The sequence below is a fragment of the Oncorhynchus masou genome, chromosome 1 (genome assembly GCF_036934945.1).
Source record: "Oncorhynchus masou masou isolate Uvic2021 chromosome 1, UVic_Omas_1.1, whole genome shotgun sequence".
Classification (NCBI taxonomy): Eukaryota; Metazoa; Chordata; class Actinopteri; order Salmoniformes; family Salmonidae; genus Oncorhynchus; species Oncorhynchus masou.
The window spans coordinates 588,106-614,886 of NC_088212.1; the positions used below are offsets into that span (position 1 = coordinate 588,106).

The 26,781-nt window shown below is 45.7% G+C and overlaps 1 protein-coding gene across 1 annotated transcript in view; it reads left to right on the forward strand.

Moving 5' to 3' along the window:
* Positions 1-26,324, forward strand: part of tars1 (threonyl-tRNA synthetase 1) — a 31,021-nt gene extending 4,697 nt beyond the window's left edge. Inside the window, exons 4-18 of the mRNA XM_064926999.1 lie at positions 3,238-3,361; positions 3,568-3,689; positions 4,133-4,250; positions 6,260-6,324; positions 6,413-6,491; positions 10,319-10,465; positions 13,134-13,232; positions 14,663-14,829; positions 15,016-15,178; positions 15,566-15,703; positions 20,452-20,529; positions 20,681-20,781; positions 21,031-21,135; positions 23,822-24,009; positions 25,824-26,324. Of these exons, the coding sequence (XP_064783071.1) occupies positions 3,238-3,361; positions 3,568-3,689; positions 4,133-4,250; positions 6,260-6,324; positions 6,413-6,491; positions 10,319-10,465; positions 13,134-13,232; positions 14,663-14,829; positions 15,016-15,178; positions 15,566-15,703; positions 20,452-20,529; positions 20,681-20,781; positions 21,031-21,135; positions 23,822-24,009; positions 25,824-25,972 (1,843 nt within the window). The 3' untranslated portion in view covers positions 25,973-26,324. The remainder of the gene's footprint in view (positions 1-3,237; positions 3,362-3,567; positions 3,690-4,132; positions 4,251-6,259; positions 6,325-6,412; positions 6,492-10,318; positions 10,466-13,133; positions 13,233-14,662; positions 14,830-15,015; positions 15,179-15,565; positions 15,704-20,451; positions 20,530-20,680; positions 20,782-21,030; positions 21,136-23,821; positions 24,010-25,823) is intronic.
* The last annotated feature ends 457 nt before the right edge of the window (positions 26,325-26,781 follow it).

The following is a 26,781-nucleotide window of genomic DNA, read 5'->3' on the forward strand; positions in this document are numbered from 1 at the left end:
TCAGTAGGATGGGCGGTACCCAGATGTTTGTGTTGTAACTGGCCTGGTATGCTATTCAGTAGGATGGGCGGTACTCAGATGTTTGTGTTGTAACTGGCCTGGTATGCTATTCAGTAGGATGGGCGGTACTCAGATGTTTGTGTTGTAACTGGCCTGGTATGCTATTCAGTAGGATGGGCGGTACCCAGATGTTTGTGTTGTAACTGGCCTGGTATGCTATTCAGTAGGATGGGCGGTACTCAGATGTTTGTGTTGTAACTGGCCTGGTATGCTATTCAGTAGGATGGGCGGTACCCAGATGTTTGTGTTGTAACTGGCCTGGTATGCTATTCAGTAGGATGGGCGGTACCCAGATGTTTGTGTTGTAACTGGCCTGGTATGCTATTCAGTAGGATGGGCGGTACTCAGATGTTTGTGTTGTAACTGGCCTGGTATGCTATTCAGTAGGATGGGCGGTACTCAGATGTTTGTGTTGTAACTGGCCTGGTATGCTATTCAGTAGGATGGGCGGTACTCAGATGTTTGTGTTGTAACTGGCCTGGTATGCTATTCAGTAGGATGGGCGGTGCTCAGATGTTTGTGTTGTAACTGGCCTGGTATGCTATTCAGTAGGATGGGCGGTACCCAGATGTTTGTGTTGTAACTGGCCTGGTATGCTATTCAGTAGGATGGGCGGTACTCAGATGTTTGTGTTGTAACTGGCCTGGTATGCTATTCAGTAGGATGGGCGGTACCCAGATGTTTGTGTTGTAACTGGCCTGGTATGCTATTCAGTAGGATGGGCGGTACCCAGATGTTTGTGTTGTAACTGGCCTGGTATGCTATTCAGTAGGATGGGCGGTACCCAGATGTTTGTGTTGTAACTGGCCTGGTATGCTATTCAGTAGGATGGGCGGTACTCAGATGTTTGTGTTGTAACTGGCCTGGTATGCTATTCAGTAGGATGGGCGGTACTCAGATGTTTGTGTTGTAACTGGCCTGGTATGCTATTCAGTAGGATGGGCGGTACTCAGATGTTTGTGTTGTAACTGGCCTGGTATGCTATTCAGTAGGATGGGCGGTACTCAGATGTTTGTGTTGTAACTGGCCTGGTATGCTATTCAGTAGGATGGGCGGTGCTCAGATGTTTGTGTTGTAACTGGCCTGGTATGCTATTCAGTAGGATGGGCGGTACCCAGATGTTTGTGTTGTAACTGGCCTGGTATGCTATTCAGTAGGATGGGCGGTACTCAGATGTTTGTGTTGTAACTGGCCTGGTATGCTATTCAGTAGGATGGGCGGTACCCAGATGTTTGTGTTGTAACTGGCCTGGTATGCTATTCAGTAGGATGGGCGGTACCCAGATGTTTGTGTTGTAACTGGCCTGGTATGCTATTCAGTAGGATGGGCGGTACCCAGATGTTTGTGTTGTAACTGGCCTGGTATGCTATTCAGTAGGATGGGCGGTACTCAGATGTTTGTGTTGTAACTGGCCTGGTATGCTATTCAGTAGGATGGGCGGTACTCAGATGTTTGTGTTGTAACTGGCCTGGTATGCTATTCAGTAGGATGGGCGGTACCCAGATGTTTGTGTTGTAACTGGCCTGGTATGCTATTCAGTAGGATGGGCGGTACTCAGATGTTTGTGTTGTAACTGGCCTGGTATGCTATTCAGTAGGATGGGCGGTACTCAGATGTTTGTGTTGTAACTGGCCTGGTATGCTATTCAGTAGGATGGGCGGTACTCAGATGTTTGTGTTGTAACTGGCCTGGTATGCTATTCAGTAGGATGGGCGGTACTCAGATGTTTGTGTTGTAACTGGCCTGGTATGCTATTCAGTAGGATGGGCGGTACTCAGATGTTTGTGTTGTAACTGGCCTGGTATGCTATTCAGTAGGATGGGCGGTACTCAGATGTTTGTGTTGTAACTGGCCTGGTATGCTATTCAGTAGGATGGGCGGTACTCAGATGTTTGTGTTGTAACTGGCCTGGTATGCTATTCAGTAGGATGGGCGGTACCCAGATGTTTGTGTTGTAACTGGCCTGGTATGCTATTCAGTAGGATGGGCGGTACTCAGATGTTTGTGTTGTAACTGGCCTGGTATGCTATTCAGTAGGATGGGCGGTACTCAGATGTTTGTGTTGTAACTGGCCTGGTATGCTATTTAGTAGGATGGGCGGTACTCAGATGTTTGTGTTGTAACTGGCCTGGTATGCTATTTAGTAGGATGGGCGGTACTCAGATGTTTGTGTTGTAACTGGCCTGGTATGCTATTCAGTAGGATGGGCGGTACTCAGATGTTTGTGTTGTAACTGGCCTGGTATGCTATTCAGTAGGATGGGCGGTACCCAGATGTTTGTGTTGTAACTGGCCTGGTATGCTATTCAGTAGGATGGGCGGTACTCAGATGTTTGTGTTGTAACTGGCCTGGTATGCTATTCAGTAGGATGGGCGGTACTCAGATGTTTGTGTTGTAACTGGCCTGGTATGCTATTCAGTAGGATGGGCGGTACTCAGATGTTTGTGTTGTAACTGGCCTGGTATGCTATTCAGTAGGATGGGCGGTACCCAGATGTTTGTGTTGTAACTGGCCTGGTATGCTATTCAGTAGGATGGGCGGTACCCAGATGTTCATACCGTTCTTCTCGTCCTGGGATTTATGGTTTTACCGGCATGGCACGGAGCAGAGGGGAGGAAGAGCAGCATGTGTACACGGAGGGGAGGAAGAGCAGCATGTGTACACGGAGGGGAGGAAGAGCAGCATGTGTACACGGAGCCCAGGCGCAATTTAGATCTTGGCCACTAGATGGCAGCAGTGCATGCGCAAAGTTTTAGACTGATCCAATGAACCATTGCATTTCTGTTCACTGTTGTATCAAGACTGCCCAAATGTGCCTAATTGGTTTATTAATACATTTTCAAGTTCATAACTGTGCACTCTCCTCAAACAATAGCATGGTATTATTTCACTAGATTAACAAGAATTTAAGCCTTCTGCCAATATCCGATATGTCTATGTCCTGGGAAATGTTCTTGTTACATACACCCTCATGCTAATCAAGTTAGCTCAACCGTCCCGTGGGGTACCCACCGATCCTGAAGAAACACTAAGCTATCCCTGTATTCTAATGATGACTCTGTAATAACACAGCTATCCCTATATTTAGGCTCTTGCAGACAACCTGGACAGGCCTCTATTATAACATTAATTTGAATAGTAATAACTTTATAATGTGTGTGTCTCACTCTCTCATAGTCAGGGTCTAGCTGACGCCACAGTGATAGCTAAGGTGAACAGCTCTGTGTGGGACCTGGACCGACCTCTAGAGGAAAACTGCAGTCTGCAGCTACTCAAGTTTGATGACGACGAGGCTAAAGCTGTAAGTACAACCTCCAGGTCTTTTAAAGACTTACAGGGACAGTTTCTCCTGAGTTTAATCTATGTCTGGGAAACTGGCCTTATAAGTCTGTAAAATAATGCTATTTTATAATGCCCCCGCCATCCTCCCCACTCTCTTCCCCCCACTCCCCCCCCCCGCCATCCTCTCAACTCTTCCCCCCCCCGCCATCCTTTCCTCCTCGTCAGGTGTACTGGCACTCCAGTGCCCACATAATGGGTGAGGCAATGGAGAGGGTCTACGGAGGCTGCTTGTGTTACGGTCCGCCCATCGAGAACGGCTTCTACTACGACATGTTCCTGGACCAAGAGTGAGTAACGCCTCGTCTCATTGGCCAGTTTCAGCTGGGTAAAGACTTGTGTAATTGGTCTAGCTGGCTGACAGGGAATGAGTAGAAAGCGTGAGTGCACCAGGAAGAATGTTCCAGTGTTTAGATGATTGTATGTTCATCCCAATGTACTTTCATCATCTAAGTTGACACGGTGTTTGGGTCAATTCAGGATATTCAATTAATAGAAAACTAATTCCTAGAAATCCAATTTAAATGTAGCTTCCTGAATTGACGGAACTGACTCTTCACTCAGGTTGATGCCAGTTGGCTTGGCAAGCAGTCCCGTTAACGAACTCTGGGGACGGAAGTCTACCACTAGTTCTCTCTGCCAGCCAGCACTCCTTTTCTTCCATCGCTGTACTCACTCAGTCTCTTCCTCTGCCGCCTCCTTCCCCACCTCCTCCACTCTTCCACCTCTCCAGGGGGGTGTCCAGTAATGACTTCCCCTGTTTGGAGAACTTGTGTAAGAAGATCATCAAGGAGAAGCAGCCCTTTGAGAGGCTGGAGATCAAGAAGGAGACTCTCCTGGAGATGTTCAAGGTAGATCTCTCTCTCACTCAAAGGACTTTATTGGGAAACATGTTTACATTTCCCAAGCCAGTGAACTAGAAAATAAACAATACTGTTTAAAAGTAAACCTTACACTCACAAAAGTTACAAAGAATGAAGACATTTCAAATGTCATATGTGCGAATGGTTAAAATTACAAAAGGGAAAATGAATAAACATAAATATGGGATATATTTACAATGGTGTTTGTTATTCACTGGTTGCCCTTTTCTTGTGGCAACAGGTCACAACTCTAGCTGCTGTGATGGCACTCTGTTATTTCACCCAGTAGATATGGGAGTTTTTCAAAGTCGGGTTTGTTTTCTAATTCTTTGTGGATCTGTGTAATCTGAGGGGAAATATGTGTCTAATATGGTCATACATTGGGCAGGAGGTTAGGAAGTGCAGCTCAGTTTCCACATTTTGTGGACAGTTTTAAAACAGAGCCCCAGGACAGCAACACAATTAGACCCAACCAAGTCATTAGAAAACAAAGATAATTACTTGACACATTGGAAAGTATTAACAAAAAAACTGAGCAAACTAGAATGCAACTTGAACTCAGTGAGCAAAGCCTTGCTATTGAGAAAGGCTGCCGTAGTCAGACCTGGCTCTCAAGAGAAGACAGGCTATGTGCCTTTTGTGAACAGAGCCACTCTTCTCCAGGTTCATCTCTCTGTAGGTGATGGCTTTGTTATGGAAGGTTTCGGAATCGCTTCCTTTTTGGTGGTTGTAGAATTTTAATGGCTCTTTTCTGGATTTTAATAATTAGTGGGTATCGGCCTAATTCTGCTCTGCATGCATTATTTGGTGTTCTACGTTGTACACGAAGGATATTTTTGCAGAATTCAGCTTGGTCTTCATTTGGTGTTTGTCCCATTTTGTGAATTCTTAGTTGGTGAGCGGACCCCAGACCTCACAACGATAAAGGGCAATGGGTTCTATAACTGATTCAAGTATCTTTTGCCAGACGTTGCAGACTGTTCTAATGCCCTTGCGAATCCGTATGTAGGTTGAAGAGGGTGGGGCTTAAGCTGCATCCCTGACTCACCCCACGGCCCTGTGGAAATATATTTTTTCATTGTGAATTTTAACCATACACTTGTTTGTGTAATGTAATTTGATTTAATAATCTCATAGCCCCCTCCAACACCACTTTCCATCAATTTGTATAGGAGACCCTCAAGCCAAATTGAGTTAAGCTTTTTTTAACTGAACAAAGCATGAGAAGACTTTGCCTGTGTTTTGGTTTGTTTGTTTGTCAATTAGGGTGACTACGTGGTCTGTCGTATGGTAATTTGGTATAAAAAAAAATGTTTGTTCAGTGCATTGTGTTCACTGAGGAAATGTACAAGTCTGCTGTTAATGATAATGCAGAGGATTTTCCTAGGCTGCTGTTGATGCATATCACACAGTAATTATTGGGGTCAAATTTGTCTCCACTTTTGTGGATTGGTGTGATCAGTCCTTGGTTCCAAATATTGGGGAAGATGTCAGAGTGAAAGATGATGTTAGTTTTAGTATAGCCAATAGGAATTTGTCTGTATATTTAATTCAGAATACAATAAACATCACAGGCCTTTTTGGGTTGAAGGGTTTGTATTTTGTCCTGTAGTTCATTCACTGTAATTGGAGAATCCAGTGGAATTGTAATTTGAGAACCTGTATGGTAGTGCCATGTTACGGTCTCTCCCTGTCTCAAATTGAAATGCAAGCTGCTTTATTGGCATGAAAAACATTGTATCAATATTGCCAAAGCAACACTATATATAATATACATTTTAATAAATCATTTTGCTTTGCAATATTCTGTCTGGTCTCTCTCTTCCTGTCTGGTCTCTCTCTTCCTGTCTGGTCTCTCTCTTCCTGTCTGGTCTCTCTCTTCCTGTCTGGTCTCTCTCTTCCTGTCTGGTCTCTCTCTTCCTGTCTGGTCTCTCTGTCATATGTAGTATGTATTTCTGCTGTTCCACGACTGATCTGAACATCTCTCTCCTCTGCAGTACAACAAATTTAAGTGCCGGATCCTGAATGAGAAGGTGACCACCCCAACCACTACTGTGTACAGGTGAGCTGCATCCCGACCCGGTCGTTCTGGAATGGGTGTTTGGGCCGATCCAGATTCCCTGTGTATTTATCCTGTCTGTGCTGACTAGGTGTGGTCCGCTGATTGACCTGTGCCGAGGACCCCATGTCCGACACACTGGAAAGATCAAGGCCCTGAAGATCCACAAGGTAAAGCACACTTCTGTTTTTGTCTCCGCTATGTTTTCATTCTTCTATTTAGTTTCTTTTGAAGGATCTTTAATTCTCTTGATGGTTCTCTGAAGTTGTCCCAGTTTTACATGTCCTAACACTCTAAGGTTTCCATGACCGCCTTTACACTCCAACATCCCGGTATTATTTGGGATTCAAGTATTCGGTCTTGATGTTGTCTCATATAAACATATCCTGTTTTACAATAACCTTAATTGGCTCCTTTCCCTGTTATGAGAATGCTTAAAAAGATGCCTGGTATATGCTGATCTTAGACTGGATACCTGTGTTTTATCCCATTTCCTGTTTGTTGTGGTCTCCCAGGCTCAGTTGATATCACCTTTTTGAAGTTCAGGTTTCCTTCAGCCAGATGTAAACTGTATGGTTTCCCTAGTTGTAGTGGGAGGGGGGAGCACCATGCCATCAAGTTTACTGTGTTTCTACCACCATTTCTCCCAGAATTCATTTTTTAGATACTAAAAGAGCCCTTATTAACCTCTTGTTACTACCATCCCGGATCCGGGAGCGTAATCATCAACTGACACTAATTAGCATAACGCACTGGACATAAATATTACTAGAAAATGTTCATATTCATGAAATCACAAGTGAAATATATTGAAACACAGCTTAGCCTTTTGTTAATCATCTCAGATTTTGAAAATATGCTTTACAGCCAAAGCAAGACAAGCTTTTTTGTACGTTTGATAGCTTAGCATAGCACTATGCCTAGCTAGCAGCAGGCTACTTGATCACGAAAATCAGAAAAGCAATCAAATTCAATCGTTTACCTTTGAGTTTCGGATGTTTTCACTCAAGACTCCCAGTTAGATAGCAAATGTTCCTTTTTTCCAAAAATATTGTTTTTGTAGCTGAAATAACAGTCACGACAACGCCGGAAATAGCTCCATAATATCGACAAACATGGCCAACGTTGTTTATATATTTTTATTTATTTAACCAGGTAGACTAGTTGAGAACAAGTTCTCATTTGCAACTGCGACCTGGCCAAGATAAGGTCGCAGTTGCAAATGAGAACTTGCAGTGTGGACAGACAACACAGAGTTACACATGTAAACAATAAACAAGTCAAACACAGTAGAAAAAAAAGTCTCTATACATTGTGTGCAAAAGGCATGAGGAGGTAGGCAAATAATTTACAATTTTGCAGATTAACACTGGAGTGATAAATGATCAGATGGTCATGTACAGGTAGAGATATTGGTGTGCAAAAGAGCAGAAAAGTAAATAAATAAAAACAGTATGGGTATGAGGTAGGTAAAATTGGGTGGGCTATTTACCGATAAGACTATGTACAGCTGCAGCGATCTGTTAGCTGCTCAGATAGCAGATGTTTGAAGTTGGTGAGGGAGATAAAAGTCTCCAACTTCAGCATTTCGTTCCAGTCACAGGCAGCAGAGAACTGGAAGGGAAGGAAGGTGGCCAAATGAGGTGTTGGCTTGAGGGATGATCAGTGAGATACACCTGCTGGAGCGCGTGCTACGGGTGGGTGTTGCCATCGTGACCAGTGAACTGAGATAAGGCGGAGCTTTACCTAGCATGGACTTGTAGATGACCTGGAACCAGTGGGTCTGGCGACGAATATGTAGCGAGGGCCAGCCGACTCGAGCATACAGGTCGCAGTGGTGGGTGGCATAAGGTGCTTTAGTGACAACGGATGGCACTGTGATAAACTGCATCCAGTTTGCCGAGTAGAGTGTTGGAGGCAATTTTGTAGATGACGTCGCCGAAGTCGAGGATCGGCAGGATAGTCAGTTTTACTAGGGTAAGTTTGGCGGCGTGAGTTTAGGAGGCTTTGTTGCGGAATAGAAAGCAGACTCGAGATTTGATTTTCGATTGGAGATGTTTGATACGAGTCTGGAAGGAGAGTTTAGTCTAGCCAGACACCTAGGTACTTATAGATGTCCACATATTCAAGGTTGGAACCATCCAGGCTGGTGATACTAGTCGGGCGTGCGGGTGCAGGCAGCGAACGGTTGAAAAGCATGCATTTGGTTTTACTAGCGTTTTAAGAGCAGTTGGAGGCCACGGAAGGAGTGTTGTATGGCATTGAAGCTCATTTGGAGGTTAGATAGCACAGTGTCCAAGGACGGGCCGGAAGTTTATAGAATGGTGCCGTCTGCGTAGTGGTGGATCAGAGAATAGCCCGCAGCAAGAGCAACATCATTGATATATACAGAGAAAAGAGTCGGCCGGAGAATTGAACCCTGTGGCAACCCCATAGAGACTGCCAGAGGACCGGACAACATGCCCTCCGATTTGACACACTGAACTCTGTCTGCAAAGTAGTTGGTGAACCAGGCAAGGCAGTCATCAGAAAAGCCGAGGCTACTGAGTCTGCCGATAAGAATATGGTGATTGACAGAGTCGAAAGCCTTGAAAAGGTTGATGAAGACGGCTGCACAGTACTGTCTTTTATCGATGGCCGTTATGATATCGTTTAGTACCTTGAGCGTGGCTGAGGTGCACCCATGATCAGCTCGGAAACCAGATTGCACAGCGGAGAAGGTACGGTGTGATTCGAGATGGTCAGTGACCTGTTTGTTGACTTGGCTTTCGAAGACCTTAGATAGGCAGGGCAGGATGGATATAGGTCTGTAACATTTTGGGTCCAGGGTGTCTCCCCCTTTGAAGAGGGGGATGACTGCGGCAGCTTTCCAATCCTTGGGCATCTCAGACGATATGAAAGAGGTTGAACAGGCTGTTAATAGGGGTTGCGACAATGGCGGCGGATAGTTTCAGAAATAGAGGGTCCAGATTGTCAAGACCAGCTGATTTGTACGGGTCCAGGTTTTGCAGCTCTTTCAGAACATCTGCTATCTGGATTTGGGTAAAGGAGAGGCTTGGGCGAGTAGCTGCGGGGGGGGGCCGAGCTGTTGGCTGAGGTTGTAGTAGCCAGGAGGAAGGCATGGCCAGCCGTTGAGAAATGCTTGTTGAAGTTTTCGATAATCATGGATTTATCGGTGGTGACCGTGTTACCGAGCCTCAGTGCAGTGGGCAGCTGGGAGGAGGTGCTCTTGTTCTCCATGGACTTCAGTGTCAATCCTATAATCAAGCCTCAAGGTGTTTCTCAAATATCTATTCGATAATATATCAACCCTTGACAGATGGCTTCTTAGTAGGAAAGAGAAACAATGGCCGCATTTGTCCTTTACACACAAAACACTGAGAGACTTCAGCTGACCACTGATGCAATGTTGACGTTCAGGCTCATTTTTCAAAATAAAAGCCTGAAACAATGTATTGTGACACTAGACACATTAGGGAAGCCATAGAAAAAGGAATCTGGTTGATATCTCATTCACTGCTCAATAGGGACGCATAGGAACTAAGAGCCTTCTAAATAAGAGTCCCTTCCTGTTTGGATTTTTCTCAGGCTTTCGCCTGTATCAGTTCTGTTATACTCACAGACAATATTTTTACAGTTTTGGCAACTTTAAAGTGTTTTCTATCCTAAGCTGTCAATTATATGCATATTCTAGCATCTTGTCCTGACAAAATAGTCCGTTTACTTTGGGAACGTTATTTTTCCTAAATGAAAAGCAATATTCAACAGGTTGTTAAACAAATATCCCTTTTCCATCACAGCTGTCGATTTAGTTTTATTTATTTGGTATGACTTGCATAAAAACTGTGGATGGAAACGTGGTTACTATTTAACTTTCAAAATATTCATCCAAGATGAACTGAAATACTTTCAGAAATATGTTGGATTGTTTTTACAGCTTTTAAGTTCTTTAAAACCAAATTGTGCAACTCTTCTAGTCTGCTTCTCTAACCTCCAGAACTCCTCTACCTACTGGGAGGGCAAGGCTGACATGGAGACTCTTCAGAGGATCTACGGCATCTCCTTCCCTGATCCTAAGATGCTAAAGGAGTGGGAACGCTTCCAGGAGGAGGCCAAGAGCAGGGACCACCGCAAACTGGGACGGGTATGGGACTGTCATTCAAATCACTCAAATGGTATTTGTCAAATGCTTCATAAACAACAGGTGTAGATGAACAGTGAAATGCTTACTTACAGACACTTCCCAACAATGCAGAGAGAAGAATGTAATAGAAAGATGATAACACAAGGAATAAATGCACAATGAGTAACAATAATATGGCTATATACAGGAAGTACCAGGTAATAACGTGGTTATATACAGGGAGGTACCAGGTAATAACATGGTTATATACAGGGAGTACCAGGTAATAACGTGGCTACATACAGGGAGTATCAGGTAATAACATGGTTATATACAGGGAGGTAATAACATGGGTATATACAGGGAGGTACCAGGTAATAACGTGGCTATATACAGGGAGGTACCAGGTAATAACGTGGCTATATACAGGGAGGTACCAGGTAATAACATGGTTATATACAGGGAGGTACCAGGTAGTAGCGTGGCTATATACAGGGAGGTACCAGGTAGTAGCGTGGCTATATACAGGGAGTACCAGGTAATAACATGGCTATATACAGGGAGTACCAGGTAATAACGTGGCTATATACAGGGAGTACCAGGTAATAACATGGCTATATACAGGGAGTACCAGGTAATAACGTGGCTATATACGGAAGTACCAGGTAATAACGTGGGTATATACAGGGAGTACCAGGTAATAACGTGGCTATATACAGGGAGTACCAGGTAATAACGTGGCTATATACAGGGAGTACCAGGTAATAACGTGGCTATATACAGGGAGTACCAGGTAATAACGTGGCTATATACAGGGAGTACCAGGTAATAACGTGGCTATATACGGAAGTACCAGGTAATAACGTGGCTATATACAGGGAGGTACCAGGTAATAACGTGGCTATATACAGGGAGGTACCAGGTAATAACGTGGCTATATACAGGGAGGTACCAGGTAGTAGCGTGGCTATATACAGGGAGGTACCAGGTAGTAGCGTGGCTATATACAGGGAGGTACCAGGTAGTAGCGTGGCTATATACAGGGAGGTACCAGGTAGTAGCGTGGCTATATACAGGGAGGTACCAGGTAGTAGCGTGGCTATATACAGGGAGGTAGTAGCGTGGCTATATACAGGGAGGTAGTAGCGTGGCTATATACAGGGAGGTAGTAGCGTGGCTATATACAGGGAGGTAGTAGCGTGGCTATATACAGGGAGGTAGTAGCGTGGCTATATACAGGGAGGTAGTAGCGTGGCTATATACAGGGAGGTAGTAGCGTGGCTATATACAGGGAGGTAGTACATTTACATTTAAGTCATTTGGCAGACGCTCTTATCCAGAGCGACTTACAAATTGGTGAATTCACCTTATGACATCCAGTGGAACAGCCACTTTACAATAGTGCATCTAAATCATTTAAGGGGGGGGTGAGAAGGATTACTTTATCCTATCCTAGGTATTCCTTAAAGAGGTGGGGTTTCAGGTGTCTCCGGAAGGTGGTGATTGACTCCGCTGTCCTGGCGTCGTGAGGGAGTTTGTTCCACCATTGGGGGGCCAGAGCAGCGAACAGTTTTGACTGGGCTGAGCGGGAACTGTACTTCCTCAGTGGTAGGGAGGCGAGCAGGCCAGAGGTGGATGAACGCAGTGCCCTTGCTTGGGTGTAGGGCCTGATCAGAGCCTGGAGGTACTGCGGTGCCGTTCCCCTCACAGCTCCGTAGGCAAGCACCATGGTCTTGTAGCGGATGCGAGCTTCAACTGGAAGCCAGTGGAGAGAGCGGAGGAGCGGGGTGACGTCACTATACGTGGCTATATACAGGGAGGTAGTAGCGTGGCTATATACAGGGAGGTAGTAGCGTGGCTATATACAGGGAGGTAGTAGCGTGGCTATATACAGGGAGGTAGTAGCGTGGCTATATACAGGGAGGTAGTAGCGTGGCTATATACAGGGAGGTACCAGGTAATTGAGGTAATGCTGTATGTACATACAGTATCAGTCAACACCTACTAATTCAATGGTTATTTGGCAAAAGGTGGCTTATATATTTTGATTTGTTAAACACTTTTTTTGGATAATACATGATTCCATATGTGTTTCATAGTTTTGATGTCTTCACTATTATTCTACAATGTAAAAAATAAAGAAAAACCCTTGAATGAGTTGGTATCCAAACATTTGACAGGTACGGTATGGGTAGAGGTGAATTGACTAGATGACAGGACAGATGATAAACAGTACCAACCGTGTTCGTTAAAAGGAGGGTCAGTGCACGTAATATGGGTAGCTATTTGGTTACTACTTAATTAACCATTTAGCCTGGTGATAGACGCTGGTCAGGGTCCTGTTGGTTCCAGACTTGCTGCATCGGCACTGCTTGCCATGTGGTAGCAGAGAAAACAGTCTGTGAATTGGGTGACTGGAGCCTTTGACAGTTTTGGGGGGCCTTCCTCTGACACCGCCTGGTATTCATTTATTGACCTGCTCCACTACAGTCGATCAATCAAATGTTATTTATACAGCAGTTTTTACAGAAACATTGTGGAAATATTGTCTGAGAACAGCAGGACATTACTGGGTCCTCTGTCTTTAGAGGGGCTGGGGGAAACTGATCAGTGACGTGGTGCAGATGTCCTCCTGGTTAGTATCTGCTGTAGGGTAACACTGATCATTCAACTCTCTGCTCTCCTACAGGAACAGGATCTGTTCTTCTTCCATGATCTGTCTCCAGGCAGTTGTTTCTTCCTGCCTAAAGGATCCTACATCTACAACAGTCTGGTGGACTTTATCAGGGTGAGTAGTCATTGCCGTAAGATGGGCAGCCCCTGTAGAATGGGAAGTCTGTCTGTTCTATGTCTGATAGCCCTAGAGTGAGCGCTGTAATTATCTCTATAGGTACGGTATCTCTCCCTATGGGTTAGGTAACAAGTAACAAGCACTGTGGTGGTTTATATAGTGGGCTTTCTAGCCCCTATGAGATGGTGATGTGTTCTTCTAATGGAGTTGGTTCTAGCGTTTGAGTGGTTTAAGCTACAAAAGGTTTTGGTTACATTCCTGAAAGCTATGGTTCTCAGCTACACAGACCTGCTCTTTCCTCCCTGATGCTCACAGGGACTCGTTTAGAAGTGACCAAAGAAACACCTAATAACTGAGGGAAATTAATTCAAAGCATTCTTCCTTCAGACTGGAATTTGACCTGATTTGACATGTCTTTATTTATTGAGACACTTAGTTTCTTAATTTTTCAGATTTTAACATAATAACCTTTGAAGCTTTTTAATAGTTTAAGTAAATGATGGTGCGTGAGCGCCTTTTTCAATTATGTATTTTTGTTGCAGCTCGACTTTAATTGGTTGAGTGCCCTCCGGTTCCCTAATTACTTTAAGCAACATTTATTGGTGTGTTGCTTCTTTATACAGTTCCTACAAATAATCACATGTGGAGAATCTCTGCCCCCTATATAAGAATATAGTTGAATAGACCCCTAACATCTGGGCTCTCGAGTGGCGCAAGGCACTGCATCTCAGTGTGTTTGGCTGGCGTAGGCTGTCAATGTAAATAATAATTTGTTCCTAACTGACTTGCCTAGTTTAAATAAAAAATAGATGTAAAATAATCTGTACAGAACAATAACATAAATGCAACATGTAAAGTGTTGCATTTATCCCTACCTACCCGAAAGCAGTGTCAACTGTAAAGTTTGGTGGAGGAGGAATGATGGTCTGGAGCAGTGTTTTATGGTTCAGGCCCCTTAGTTCCAGTGAAGGAACATTTTAACGCTACAGCATACAATGATATTCTAGATGATTCTGCAAACTTTGTGGCAACAATTTGGTGAAGGCACTTTCCTGATTCAGAATGACAATGCCCCCATGCCTCCATACAGAAGTGGTTGGTTGAACAGTGTGGCAGAACTTAACTGGCCCACACAACCCTGACCTCAACCCTATCGAACACCTTTGGGATGAATTGGAACGCCGACTGTGAGCCAGGACTAATCGCCCAACATCAGTGCCCGACCTCACTAATACTGTTGTGGCTGAATGGAAGCAAGTCCCCGCAGCAATTTACCAACATCTAGTAGAAATCCTTCCCAGAAGAGTGGAGGCTGTTATAGCAGCAAAGGGGGGACCAACTCCATATTAATGTCCTTGATTTTGGAATAAGATGTTGGACTAGCAGGTGTCCACATGCGTTTAGTCATGTAGTGTCTCTGTCTCTAGTCTGAGTACCGTAAGCGAGGCTTCCAGGAGGTGGTAACCCCTAACATCTATAACAGTAAGCTGTGGCAGACATCAGGCCACTGGCAGCACTACAGCGACAACATGTTCTCCTTCGAAGTGGAGAAGGAGGTGTTCGCCCTCAAACCTATGAACTGCCCGGGACATTGGTGAGTACAGCTTTAGGGCTTTTCATACTACTGAGCTACTGGTGAGTTATGCTGTACTGAGCTGGCCTGGTTACCCATAATTAGCCGGGTTACCAATCTATTTAGAAAAAGAGTTAGCGGTAGCACAGTTTGGTTCAGGTTCGCCCTGTCTTTCTCTCACGGTGACCCCCCCCCCCCCATTTCTAGTCTGATGTTTGACCACCGACCGCGTTCCTGGAGGGAGCTGCCTCTGCGAATGGCTGACTTCGGCGTGCTGCATCGTAACGAGCTGTCTGGCGCTCTGACTGGGCTGACCCGTGTACGACGCTTTCAGCAGGACGATGCCCACATCTTCTGCACCATGGACCAGGTAAGCATTATGGGGTCTGGACCAGGTAAGCATTATGGGGTCTGGGCCAGGTAAGCGTTATGGGGTCTGGGCCAGGTAAGCGTTATGGGGTCTGGGCCAGGTAAGCGTTATGGGGTCTGGGCCAGGTAAGGGAAGGGAGTTTGATACATCGTAAAACATCCCCCCCCAATCACTTGTGGAGCAGTCAGACTGACCTTAACCCTCCTGCGGGTCAGGCACACTCCTCTTCTCCATGTAGCGCCACACGGCATGGCTCAGTTAGCGAGTTCACCTCCTGGGATAATCTTCCAGTGGACCATGTCAGCTGTCACACTATTTTAGACACCATGAAGCCTTGACTAAAGCTGAAGGAAAATTGTGTGGTTTTGTCTTTTCCTCAACCTCCAGATTGAGGAGGAGATTAAGGGTTGTCTGGACTTCCTGCGTACAGTCTACGACTGTTTTGGTTTCTCCTTCAAACTCAACCTGTCCACCCGGCCTGAGAAGTTCCTGGGAGAGCCTGCGGTCTGGGATCAGGCTGAGAAGGTAACGATGATAAACCCTTTATAGTCGAAGTTTCAATGTCACAGGCCCAAGTACAGTGAAATGCCACTTACAGCTCCAACCAAACACGGTTGTAATCAATGACAATGTAATGCTACAAATAACAAAGGAGAACAAAAATACACAAAATTAACTTAAAGTAAGCAAGAATACAAGTTAATACCATACTATATACAGGGTCAGTTAATACCATACAATATACAGGGTCAGATAAATATATACAGAAATATTCCCATTCATGAAAATCACAAGTGAAATATATTGAGACACAGCTTAGCTTTTTGTTAATCAACCTGTCATCTCAGATTTTCAAAATATGCTATACAGCCAAAGCTAGACAAGCATTTGTAAGTTTATCGATAGCTTAGCATAGCATTTTGTCCAGCTAGCAGCAGCTAACTTGGTCACGGAAATCAGAAAAGCAATCAAATTAAATCGTTAACCTTTGAGCTTCGGATGTTTTCACTCACGAGACTCTCAGTTAGATAGCCAATGTTCCTTTATTCCAAAAATATTCTTTTTGTAGGCGAAATAGCTCCATTTGTTGTTCACGGTTGGTGAGAAATCGCCCGGAAATTGCAGTCACAGAAACGCTGAAAAATATTCCAAATTAGCTCCATAATATCGACAGAAACATGGCAAACGTTGTTTATAATCAATCCTCAAGGTATTTTTAAAATATCTATTCGTTAATATATCCACCGGGACAATTGGTTTTTCAGTAGGTTCGATTGGAATAATGGCTACCTCTGTATTTTACGCGAGAATCACTCTGGGAGCCATCAGGTCGCCAGTTGCACAATGTAGCCGCTTACGGGTATTCTTCAACATAAATGCGTAAAACTATGTCATGATGCCGTAGACACCTTCGGGAATACGGAGAAAGAGTAATCTGGTTGATAGCTCATTCACTGCTCAATAGGGACGCATTGGAACGCAGCGCTTTCAAAACATGAGGCACTTCCGGATTGGATTTTTCTCAGGCTTTCGCATGCCAGATCAGTTCTGTTATACTCAGACACTATTTTAACAGTTTTGGAAACTTTAGTGTTTTCTATCAAGATCTACCAGTTATATGCATATCATATCTTCTGGGCCCGAGTAGAAGGTAGTTTAATTTGGGCACGCTTTTCATCCAAAATTCCAAATGCTGCCCCCTACCCTAGAGAGGTTAAGACACTAACAGCTTACAGACGGTAGGCAATTAAGGCACAGTTATGAAAACTTAGTAGGCTTCTTTAGTGTCCTGACTGAAAAACACCAGAAGAAAGATGCCCAGGGTCCCTGCTCATCTGCGTGAACATGCCTTAGGCATGCTGCAAGGAGGCAAGAGGACTGCAGATGTGGCCAGGGCAATACATTTCAATGTCCGTACTGAGACGCCTAACACAGCGCTACAGGGAGACAGGATGGACAGCTGATCGTCCTCGCAGTGCCAGACCACGTGTAACAACACCTGCACAGAATCGGTACATCCGAACATCCCACCTGCGGGACAGGTACAGGATGGCAACAACAACTGCCCGAGTTACACCAAGAACGCACAATCCCTCCATCAGTGCTCAGACTGTCCGCAATAGGCTGGACTGAGGGGTTGTTGGCCTGTTGTAAGGCAGGTCCTCACCAGACATCACCGGCAACAACGTCACCTATGGGCACTAACCCACCATCACTGGACCAGACAGGACTGGCAAAAAGTGCTCTTCACTGCTGAATCGCGGTTTTGTCTCACCAGGGGTGATGGTCGGATTCATGTTTTTCGTCGAAGGAATGAGCATTTACACCAAGGCCTGTACTCTGCAGCGGGATCGAGGTGGAGGGTCCGTCATGATCTGGGGCGGTGTGTCACAGCATCATCGGACTGAGTTTAGAGTGCAAAAATAAGTCAAATCATATAGTGTAGCTATTTAAGTCTTATGGCTTGGGGATAGGAACTGTTCAGGAGCCTGTTGGTGTCAGACATGATGCATTCGTACCGCTTCCCGTGCGGAAGCAGAGAACAGTTTATGGCCTGGTTGTTGGTAGTCTTCCTTTCAAACCGCCTGATAAAGAGGGCTGGATGGCAGAGTGCTCAGCCCCAGTGATATCCTGGGTTGTCCTCACTACCCTCTGATAAAGAGGGCTGGATGGCAGAGTGCTCAGCCCCAGTGACATCCTGGGTTGTCCTCACTACCCTCTGATAAAGAGGGCTGGATGGCAGAGAGCTCAGCCCCAGTGATATCCTGGGTTGTCCTCACTACCCTCTGATAAAGAGGGCTGGATGGCAGAGAGCTCAGCCCCAGTGATATCCTGGGTTGTCCTCACTACCCTCTGATAAATAGGGCTGGATGGCAGAGTGCTCAGCCCCAGTGATATCCTGGGTTGTCCTCACTACCCTCTGATAAAGAGGGCTGGATGGCAGAGAGCTCAGCCCCAGTGATATCCTGGGTTGTCCTCACTACCCTCTGATAAATAGGGCTGGATGGCAGAGAGCTCAGCCCCAGTGATATCCTGGGTTGTCCTCACTACCCTCTGATAAAGAGGGCTGGATGGCAGAGAGCTCAGCCCCAGTGATATCCTGGGTTGTCCTCACTACCCTCTGATAAAGAGGGCTGGATGGCAGAGAGCTCAGCCCCAGTGATATCCTGGGTTGTCCTCACTACCCTCTGATAAAGAGGGCTGGATGGCAGAGTGCTCAGCCCCAGTGATATCCTGGGTTGTCCTCACTACCCTCTGATAAAGAGGGCTGGATGGCAGAGTGCTCAGCCCCAGTGATATCCTGGGTTGTCCTCACTACCCTCTGATAAAGAGGGCTGGATGGCAGAGTGCTCAGCCCCAGTGACATCCTGGGTTGTCCTCACTACCCTCTGATAAAGAGGGCTGGATGGCAGAGAGCTCAGCCCCAGTGATATCCTGGGTTGTCCTCACTACCCTCTGATAAAGAGGGCTGGATGGCAGAGAGCTCAGCCCCAGTGATATCCTGGGTTGTCCTCACTACCCTCTGATAAAGAGGGCTGGATGGCAGAGAGCTCAGCCCCAGTGATATCCTGGGTTGTCCTCACTACCCTCTGATAAAGAGGGCTGGATGGCAGAGAGCTCAGCCCCAGTGACATCCTGGGTTGTCCTCACTACCCTCTGATAAAGAGGGCTGGATGGCAGAGAGCTCAGCCCCAGTGATATCCTGGGTTGTCCTCACTACCCTCTGATAAAGAGGGCTGGATGGCAGAGAGCTCAGCCCCAGTGATATCCTGGGTTGTCCTCACTACCCTCTGATAAAGAGGGCTGGATGGCAGAGTGCTCAGCCCCAGTGATATCCTGGGTTGTCCTCACTACCCTCTGATAAAGAGGGCTGGATGGCAGAGTGCTCAGCCCCAGTGATATCCTGGGTTGTCCTCACTACCCTCTGATAAAGAGGGCTGGATGGCAGAGAGCTCAGCCCCAGTGATATCCTGGGTTGTCCTCACTACCCTCTGATAAATAGGGCTGGATGGCAGAGAGCTCAGCCCCAGTGATATCCTGGGTTGTCCTCACTACCCTCTGATAAAGAGGGCTGGATGGCAGAGAGCTCAGCCCCAGTGATATCCTGGGTTGTCCTCACTACCCTCTGATAAAGAGGGCTGGATGGCAGAGAGCTCAGCCCCAGTGATATCCTGGGTTGTCCTCACTACCCTCTGATAAAGAGGGCTGGATGGCAGAGTGCTCAGCCCCAGTGATATCCTGGGTTGTCCTCACTACCCTCTGATAAAGAGGGCTGGATGGCAGAGAGCTCAGCCCCAGTGATATCCTGGGTTGTCCTCACTACCCTCTGATAAAGAGGGCTGGATGGCAGAGTGCTCAGCCCCAGTGATATCCTGGGTTGTCCTCACTACCCTCTGATAAAGAGGGCTGGATGGCAGAGAGCTCAGCCCCAGTGATATCCTGGGTTGTCCTCACTACCCTCTGATAAATAGGGCTGGATGGCAGAGAGCTCAGCCCCAGTGATATCCTGGGTTGTCCTCACTACCCTCTGATAAAGAGGGCTGGATGGCAGAGAGCTCAGCCCCAGTGATATCCTGGGTTGTCCTCACTACCCTCTGATAAAGAGGGCTGGATGGCAGAGAGCTCAGCCCCAGTGATATCCTGGGTTGTCCTCACTACCCTCTGATAAAGAGGGCTGGATGGCAGAGTGCTCAGCCCCAGTGATATCCTGGGTTGTCCTCACTACCCTCTGATAAAGAGGGCTGGATGGCAGAGAGCTCAGCCCCAGTGATATCCTGGGTTGTCCTCACTACCCTCTGATAAAGAGGGCTGGATGGCAGAGAGCTCAGCCCCAGTGATATCCTGGGTTGTCCTCACTACCCTCTGATAAAGAGGGCTGGATGGCAGAGAGCTCAGCCCCAGTGATATCCTGGGTTGTCCTCACTACCCTCTGATAAAGAGGGCTGGATGGCAGAGAGCTCAGCCCCAGTGATATCCTGGGTTGTCCTCACTACCCTCTGATAAATAGGGCTGGATGGCAGAGAGCTCAGCCCCAGTGATATCCTGGGTTGTCCTCACTACCCTCTGATAAAGAGGGCTGGATGGCAGAGCTCAGCCCCAGTGATATCCTGGGTTGTTTATGAAGGGTTAATGTGAAGTTAAGCGTATACTGTTATATATGGTTATATACTGGTGATATGTGGTTGTTATGGATAAGAGTCTCTGATAAATGACAAATGTAAGTTGGTCATTTAGCAAATCTCCGAACTCTGTTCTCTCCTGTGTGATTGCAGCAACTGGAGAACAGTCTGAATGAGTTTGGCGAGAAGTGGGTCCTCAACCCTGGAGACGGGGCCTTCTACGGACCGAAGGTAAGACCGACCAATGTTGTCATGATGTTTTGAACTTTATAAGGATCAAAAGGGAATATGGTGTCTCATCTAACTCATCATGGAGGAATGGAAACATTACTTATACGCCAAGCGGTAGTGACGCCATGCTGTGTGTTGTACCCGGTTGTAGATTGACATCCAGATCAAGGATGCTATTGGTCGATACCATCAGTGTGCCACCATCCAGCTGGACTTCCAGCTACCAATCCGCTTCAACCTCACCTTTGTCAGGTAACACTTCCTCTGACATCTCTGTAACACAGTTTGCGATTGGTTGCTAGACAGGAGTTTGTTGACAGAGCAGCATCGTGATTGGTCACATTTTTTCTAATGGTCTTCTGTAGTTTGTTTGTTAACTGGCACGAAATGGGGAGAACAGGGTCACTGTGTGGAACTTTTGAAGACTTATTTTTATGCTAGATGTGTCTGATGGAATGTGTGTGTGTGTGTGTGTGTGTGTGTGTGTGTGTGTGTGTGTAGCCATGATGGAGACGATAAGCAGAGGCCAGTCATCATCCACAGAGCCATCCTGGGATCAGTAGAGAGGATGATCGCTATCCTCACTGAGAACTACGGAGGGAAATGGTGAGGGGCTATATTAGTACTGATACTACTACTCTCTATTCTACTGTAGCTGGTAATACTGTCTCTACTAATATCCAATCTACTGTAGCTGGTAATACTAGTTATGATACTACTACTACTATCTAATCTACTGTAGCTGGTAATACTGTCTCTACTTATATCCAATCTACTGTAGCTGGTAATACTAGTTATGATACTACTACTACTATCTAATCTACTGTAGCTGGTAATACTAGTTATGATACTACTACTACTACTACTATCTAATCTACTGTAGCTAGTAATACTGTCTCTACTAATATCCAATCTACTGTAGCTGGTAATACTAGTTATGATACTACTACTACTATCTAATCTACTGTAGCTGGTAATACTGTCTCTACTTATATCCAATCTACTGTAGCTGGTAATACTAGTTATGATACTACTACTACTATCTAATCTACTGTAGCTGGTAATACTGTCTCTACTTATATCCAATCTACTGTAGCTGGTAATACTAGTTATGATACTACTACTACTACTACTATCTAATCTACTGTAGCTGGTAATACTAGCTATGATACTACTACTACTATCTAATCTACTGTAGCTGGTAATACTGTCTCTACTTATATCCAATCTACTGTAGCTGGTAATACTAGTTATGATACTACTACTACTACTACTATCTAATCTACTGTAGCTGGTAATACTAGTTATGATACTACTACTACTACTACTATCTAATCTACTGTAGCTAGTAATACTGTCTCTACTAATATCCAATCTACTGTAGCTGGTAATACTAGTTATGATACTACTACTACTATCTAATCTACTGTAGCTGGTAATACTGTCTCTACTTATATCCAATCTACTGTAGCTGGTAATACTAGTTATGATACTACTACTACTATCTAATCTACTGTAGCTGGTAATACTGTCTCTACTTATATCCAATCTACTGTAGCTGGTAATACTAGTTATGATACTACTACTACTACTACTATCTAATCTACTGTAGCTAGTAATACTGTCTCTACTAATATCCAATCTACTGTAGCTGGTAATACTAGTTATGATACTACTACTACTACTACTATCTAATCCACTGTAGCTAGTAATACTGTCTCTACTAATATCCAATCTACTGTAGCTGGTAATACTAGCTATGATACTACTACTACTATCTAATCTACTGTAGCTGGTAATACTGTCTCTACTTATATCCAATCTACTGTAGCTGGTAATACTAGTTATGATACTACTACTACTATCTAATCTACTGTAGCTGGTAATACTGTCTCTACTTATATCCAATCTACTGTAGCTGGTAATACTAGTTATGATACTACTACTACTATCTAATCTACTGTAGCTGGTAATACTGTCTCTACTTATATCCAATCTACTGTAGCTGGTAATACTAGTTATGATACTACTACTACTACTATCTAATCTACTGTAGCTAGTAATACTGTCTCTACTAATATCCAATCTACTGTAGCTGGTAATACTAGTTATGATACTACTACTACTACTACTACTACTATCTAATCCACTGTAGCTAGTAATACTGTCTCTACTAATATCCAATCTACTGTAGCTGGTAATACCGTCTCTACTACTATCTAATCTACTGTAGCTGGTAATACTAGTTATGATACTACTACTACTAATACTACTAATATCCAATCTACTGTAGCTGGTAATACTGTCTCTACTAATATCCAATCTACTGTAGCTGGTAATACTAGTTATGATACTACTACTACTAATACTACTAATATCCAATCTACTGTAGCTGGTAATACTGTCTCTACTAATATCCAATCTACTGTAGCTGGTAATACTAGTTATGATACTACTACTACTAATACTACTAATATCCAATCTACTGTAGCTGGTAATACCGTCTCTACTACTATCTAATCTACTGTAGCTGGTGATACGTTCATTCCTGTCAGACTTTTTCCAAAGTAAAAAAAATAAAACAAAATAGATCTTTTACCTGATTGTGCGGCTCTAAACATGAGCACATTCCCATAGGAACATAGCTGTTTCAGAAGTGCAACGTCATTTTTCGTCATACAGGAATGCTTTCCCCCCTAAGGTTACTGTATGCGTTCCAGTCGAACCAACAATTCACACATCTGTGATCTTTTTTGTTGGTTTTGGTCTTCGGCGGGATTTTATTTTTGTGCGCAAACATTTTCTTCTTACGGTAAGTCAAAGTTCGGCAGCCGAAGTCTACTCCTAGTGGGAACTACAGATGGGATTCTTTGAAGTGACTAAGACCTCTGCAAGAATGGCAACATTAATTACAGATTACTTGCTTTATTTTAGATGAATTCAACTTATTTTGAGGAAGTGATAGTGGGTATGTTGCTACGGTGGCTCAAAAGGGACAAACAGCCGTAATGTTTTTCAAGAGAAGATTTTTAGGGCGTATGCGAGTACAGCCTTTTGTTTCGCTGAGTTCTGCTGTTTACAGGAAAAACATTCTTATGACGTTTCCAACAGGAAGATTGGAGCTTTGATTTCCAAAACGACAACGGCTGAAGCTTTCTAATTTAATTTAATTGAAAAGAAAATTAGTTGGTTGCCCCAAAACAAATCTCAGGAGCTGGTACCGGATCCAAAGCAGCTGTTAGTTTTACCCGCTTAACTCTGTAGTAAGATGTCAATACCCTCCCCTCCCCAGGCCGCTGTGGCTGTCTCCTCGTCAGGTGATGGTGGTACCTGTAGGACCCACCCTGGATGACTATGCACAGAAGATCCGTGATGATTTCCACCGTGGAGGTCTGATGACAGACGTAGACTGTGATGCCAGCTGCACCCTGAACAAGAAGATACGCAACGCACAGCTGGCACAGTACAACTTCATCCTGGGTAAGTGGTGGTGGGGTCTAGGGTATGGGCTTTGGGCTGAGCTGAGCGGCAGAGTGCGGGCTTTGGGCTGAGCGGCGGGCTTTGGGCTGAGCGGCGGGCTTTGGGCTGAGCGGCGGGCTTTGGGCTGAGCGGCGGGCTTTGGGCTGAGCGGCGGGCTTTGGGCTGAGCGGCGGGCTTTGGGCTGAGCGGCGGGGTGCGGGCTTTGGGCGGGGTGCGGGCTTTGGGCTGAGCGGCGGGGTGCGGGCTTTGGGCTGGGCGGCGGGGTGCGGGCTTTGGGCTGAGCTGAGTTTTGGGGTACGGGCTTTGGGCTGAGCGGCGGGGTACGGGCTTTGGGCTGAGCGGCGGGGTACGGGCTTTGGGCTGAGCGGCGGGGTACGGGCTTTGGGCTGAGCGGCGGGGTACGGGCTGAGCGGCGGGGTACGGGCTGAGCGGCGGGGTGCGGGCTTTGGGCTGGGCGGCGGGGTGCGGGCTTTGGGCTGGGCGGCGGGGTGCGGGCTTTGGGCTGAGCTGAGTTTTGGGGTACGGGCTTTGGGCTGAGCGGCGGGGTACGGGCTTTGGGCTGAGCTGAGTGGTGGAATGGGCTTTGGGCTGGCTGAGTGGTGGGGTACGGGCTTTGGGCTGAGCGGCGGGGTACGGGCTTTGGGCTGAGCGGCGGGGTACGGGCTTTGGGCTGAGCGGCGGGGTACGGGCTGAGCGGCGGGCTTTGGGCTGAGCGGCGGGGTGCGGGCTTTGGACTGGGCGGCGGGGTGCGGGCTTTGGGCTGGGCGGCGGGGTGCGGGCTTTGAGCTGAGCTGAGTTTTGGGGTACGGGCTTTGGGCTGAGCGGCGGGGTACGGGCTTTGGGCTGAGCTGAGTGGTGGAATGGGCTTTGGGCTGGCTGAGTGGTGGGGTACGGGCTTTGGGCTGGCTGAGTGGTGGGGTACGGGCTTTGGGCTGAGCTGAGTGGTGGGGTACGGGCTTTGGGCTGAGCTGAGTGGTGGAATGGGCTTTGGGCTGGCTGAGTGGTGGGGTACGGGCTTTGGGCTGAGCTGAGTGGTGGGGTACGGGCTTTGGGCTGAGCGGCGGGGTACGGGCTTTGGGCTGAGCTGAGTGGTGGAATGGGCTTTGGGCTGAGCTGAGCTGCGGGGTATGGGCTTTGGGCTGAGCTGAGCGGCGGGGTTTGGGCTGAGTGTTGGTCTTGGGTATGGTTTATTTATTATGAAATTTACAGGCAAATCATTATGGAATCATAGTCTCTCAGCCTGTCTTTGGTGCTAATGTAACATTAGCAATGCTAGCTAGCTAAACCCGCTGCATCTGAAATGGTTTGTTTAATGATAACTGACATACTGTCCAAGCAGCCACCCAACAACACTGGAGGCCTGCCTATTGGAACTAGTAAAAAGTATGAAGTTTACAAGTAATTCGATATGAAAATATAGGCTGTTTAGAAAGTGCACAATGGCTGCCGGAGCTACAACTTTGGTCGGTGATGGTGGGAGTGGTTTTGCCAGATGGAATCATGGGAGTTTGAGCCTTGAACTACATGTAAAAATGTTAAGCTGAGTATAAATCTCATTCTATAGGTTGAGTGTCTATTTAACATGTGAAATTATTTTAATTAGACCACGACAACCAGAGCAACATGCAGCAGGGAGATCCAATATGATCAGAAAACTACACGTGTTAAATAGACAGCTGGAAATGACGGGCCATAATTGATTGTGTTGTTCATCTCAGGGATTCTGCTTGAAAGCGTAACAGAGAAAACCGTAAATTGCTTATCACTTAACAGTCAAGACATTAAATCATAATGAAATCCTCTTTTCTGTCCAGTTGTGGGTGAGAAGGAGAAGACCAGTGAGACGGTGAATGTGCGTACGCGTGACAACAAGGTGCACGGAGAGCGCAGCGTCAATGAGTGTATGGAGCGTCTCAAACAGCTGAAGGCCTCACGCAGCCGCAACGCGGAGGAGGAATTCTGATCCCTCTGACGGTCCTTCAGTGAACCGCATCTCAGAGGATTTAAACTGGTTCAACTTCAAACACAAAGTGCAGGACTTCCGAGTCCTTAGAGGGAGCTCGCTCGCTCGGTCTTTTACTTAACTTGACTACGCATCTGTCTACATTTCTTAATAAAGTTTTTTATTTTATTTTTTGCTTTTTGAGATCACATTCTAATTCGTTGAACGTTTTGATAAAACAAAGCATAAATCACAACTCTTTCAATGGAACCTCCAATGTCCTCTTGTAATATGTGAAACTCATGATACTGTCGATGATCTGTTGTGGAAATGTTACAAGGGATGACCTCTACTTTTAAATTGATTTATACCACTTTGCCTCTTTCTCCTCATTGGTTTACATTATAAAGGGAAACAAGAAAAAGACAGGTTTACTGCTGTCAACTGTAGGAATAACTGTTTTCATGACATCAAAGAATTGTAAATATGTAATGCAATTTTGAAAACGTAAAAAATAAAATATTTCTTACATTGGTTTTGTTATCCAATGTCATATCACCACCGGCACTGTACAAAATGGCACCACTCTTGTAAAGATTGGTTGGTTTATTGATTTAGGAAATGGAAGCTGTGTAGAAGCCCTGTGTTGATTGCTAGATGTCAATGTCGAACCAATCCAGTGATATACATTTTATTGGCATGCTATGAGCTGCTTTCCCTGAACATGTCTAGAACTAGCTATCTATGTCAGTGTCTATTAAATGTTACATCCACAACATCATGATCATCTAGTCCTGCAGAGCAGTGAGGAGGAGAAATGCCTGCTTTGG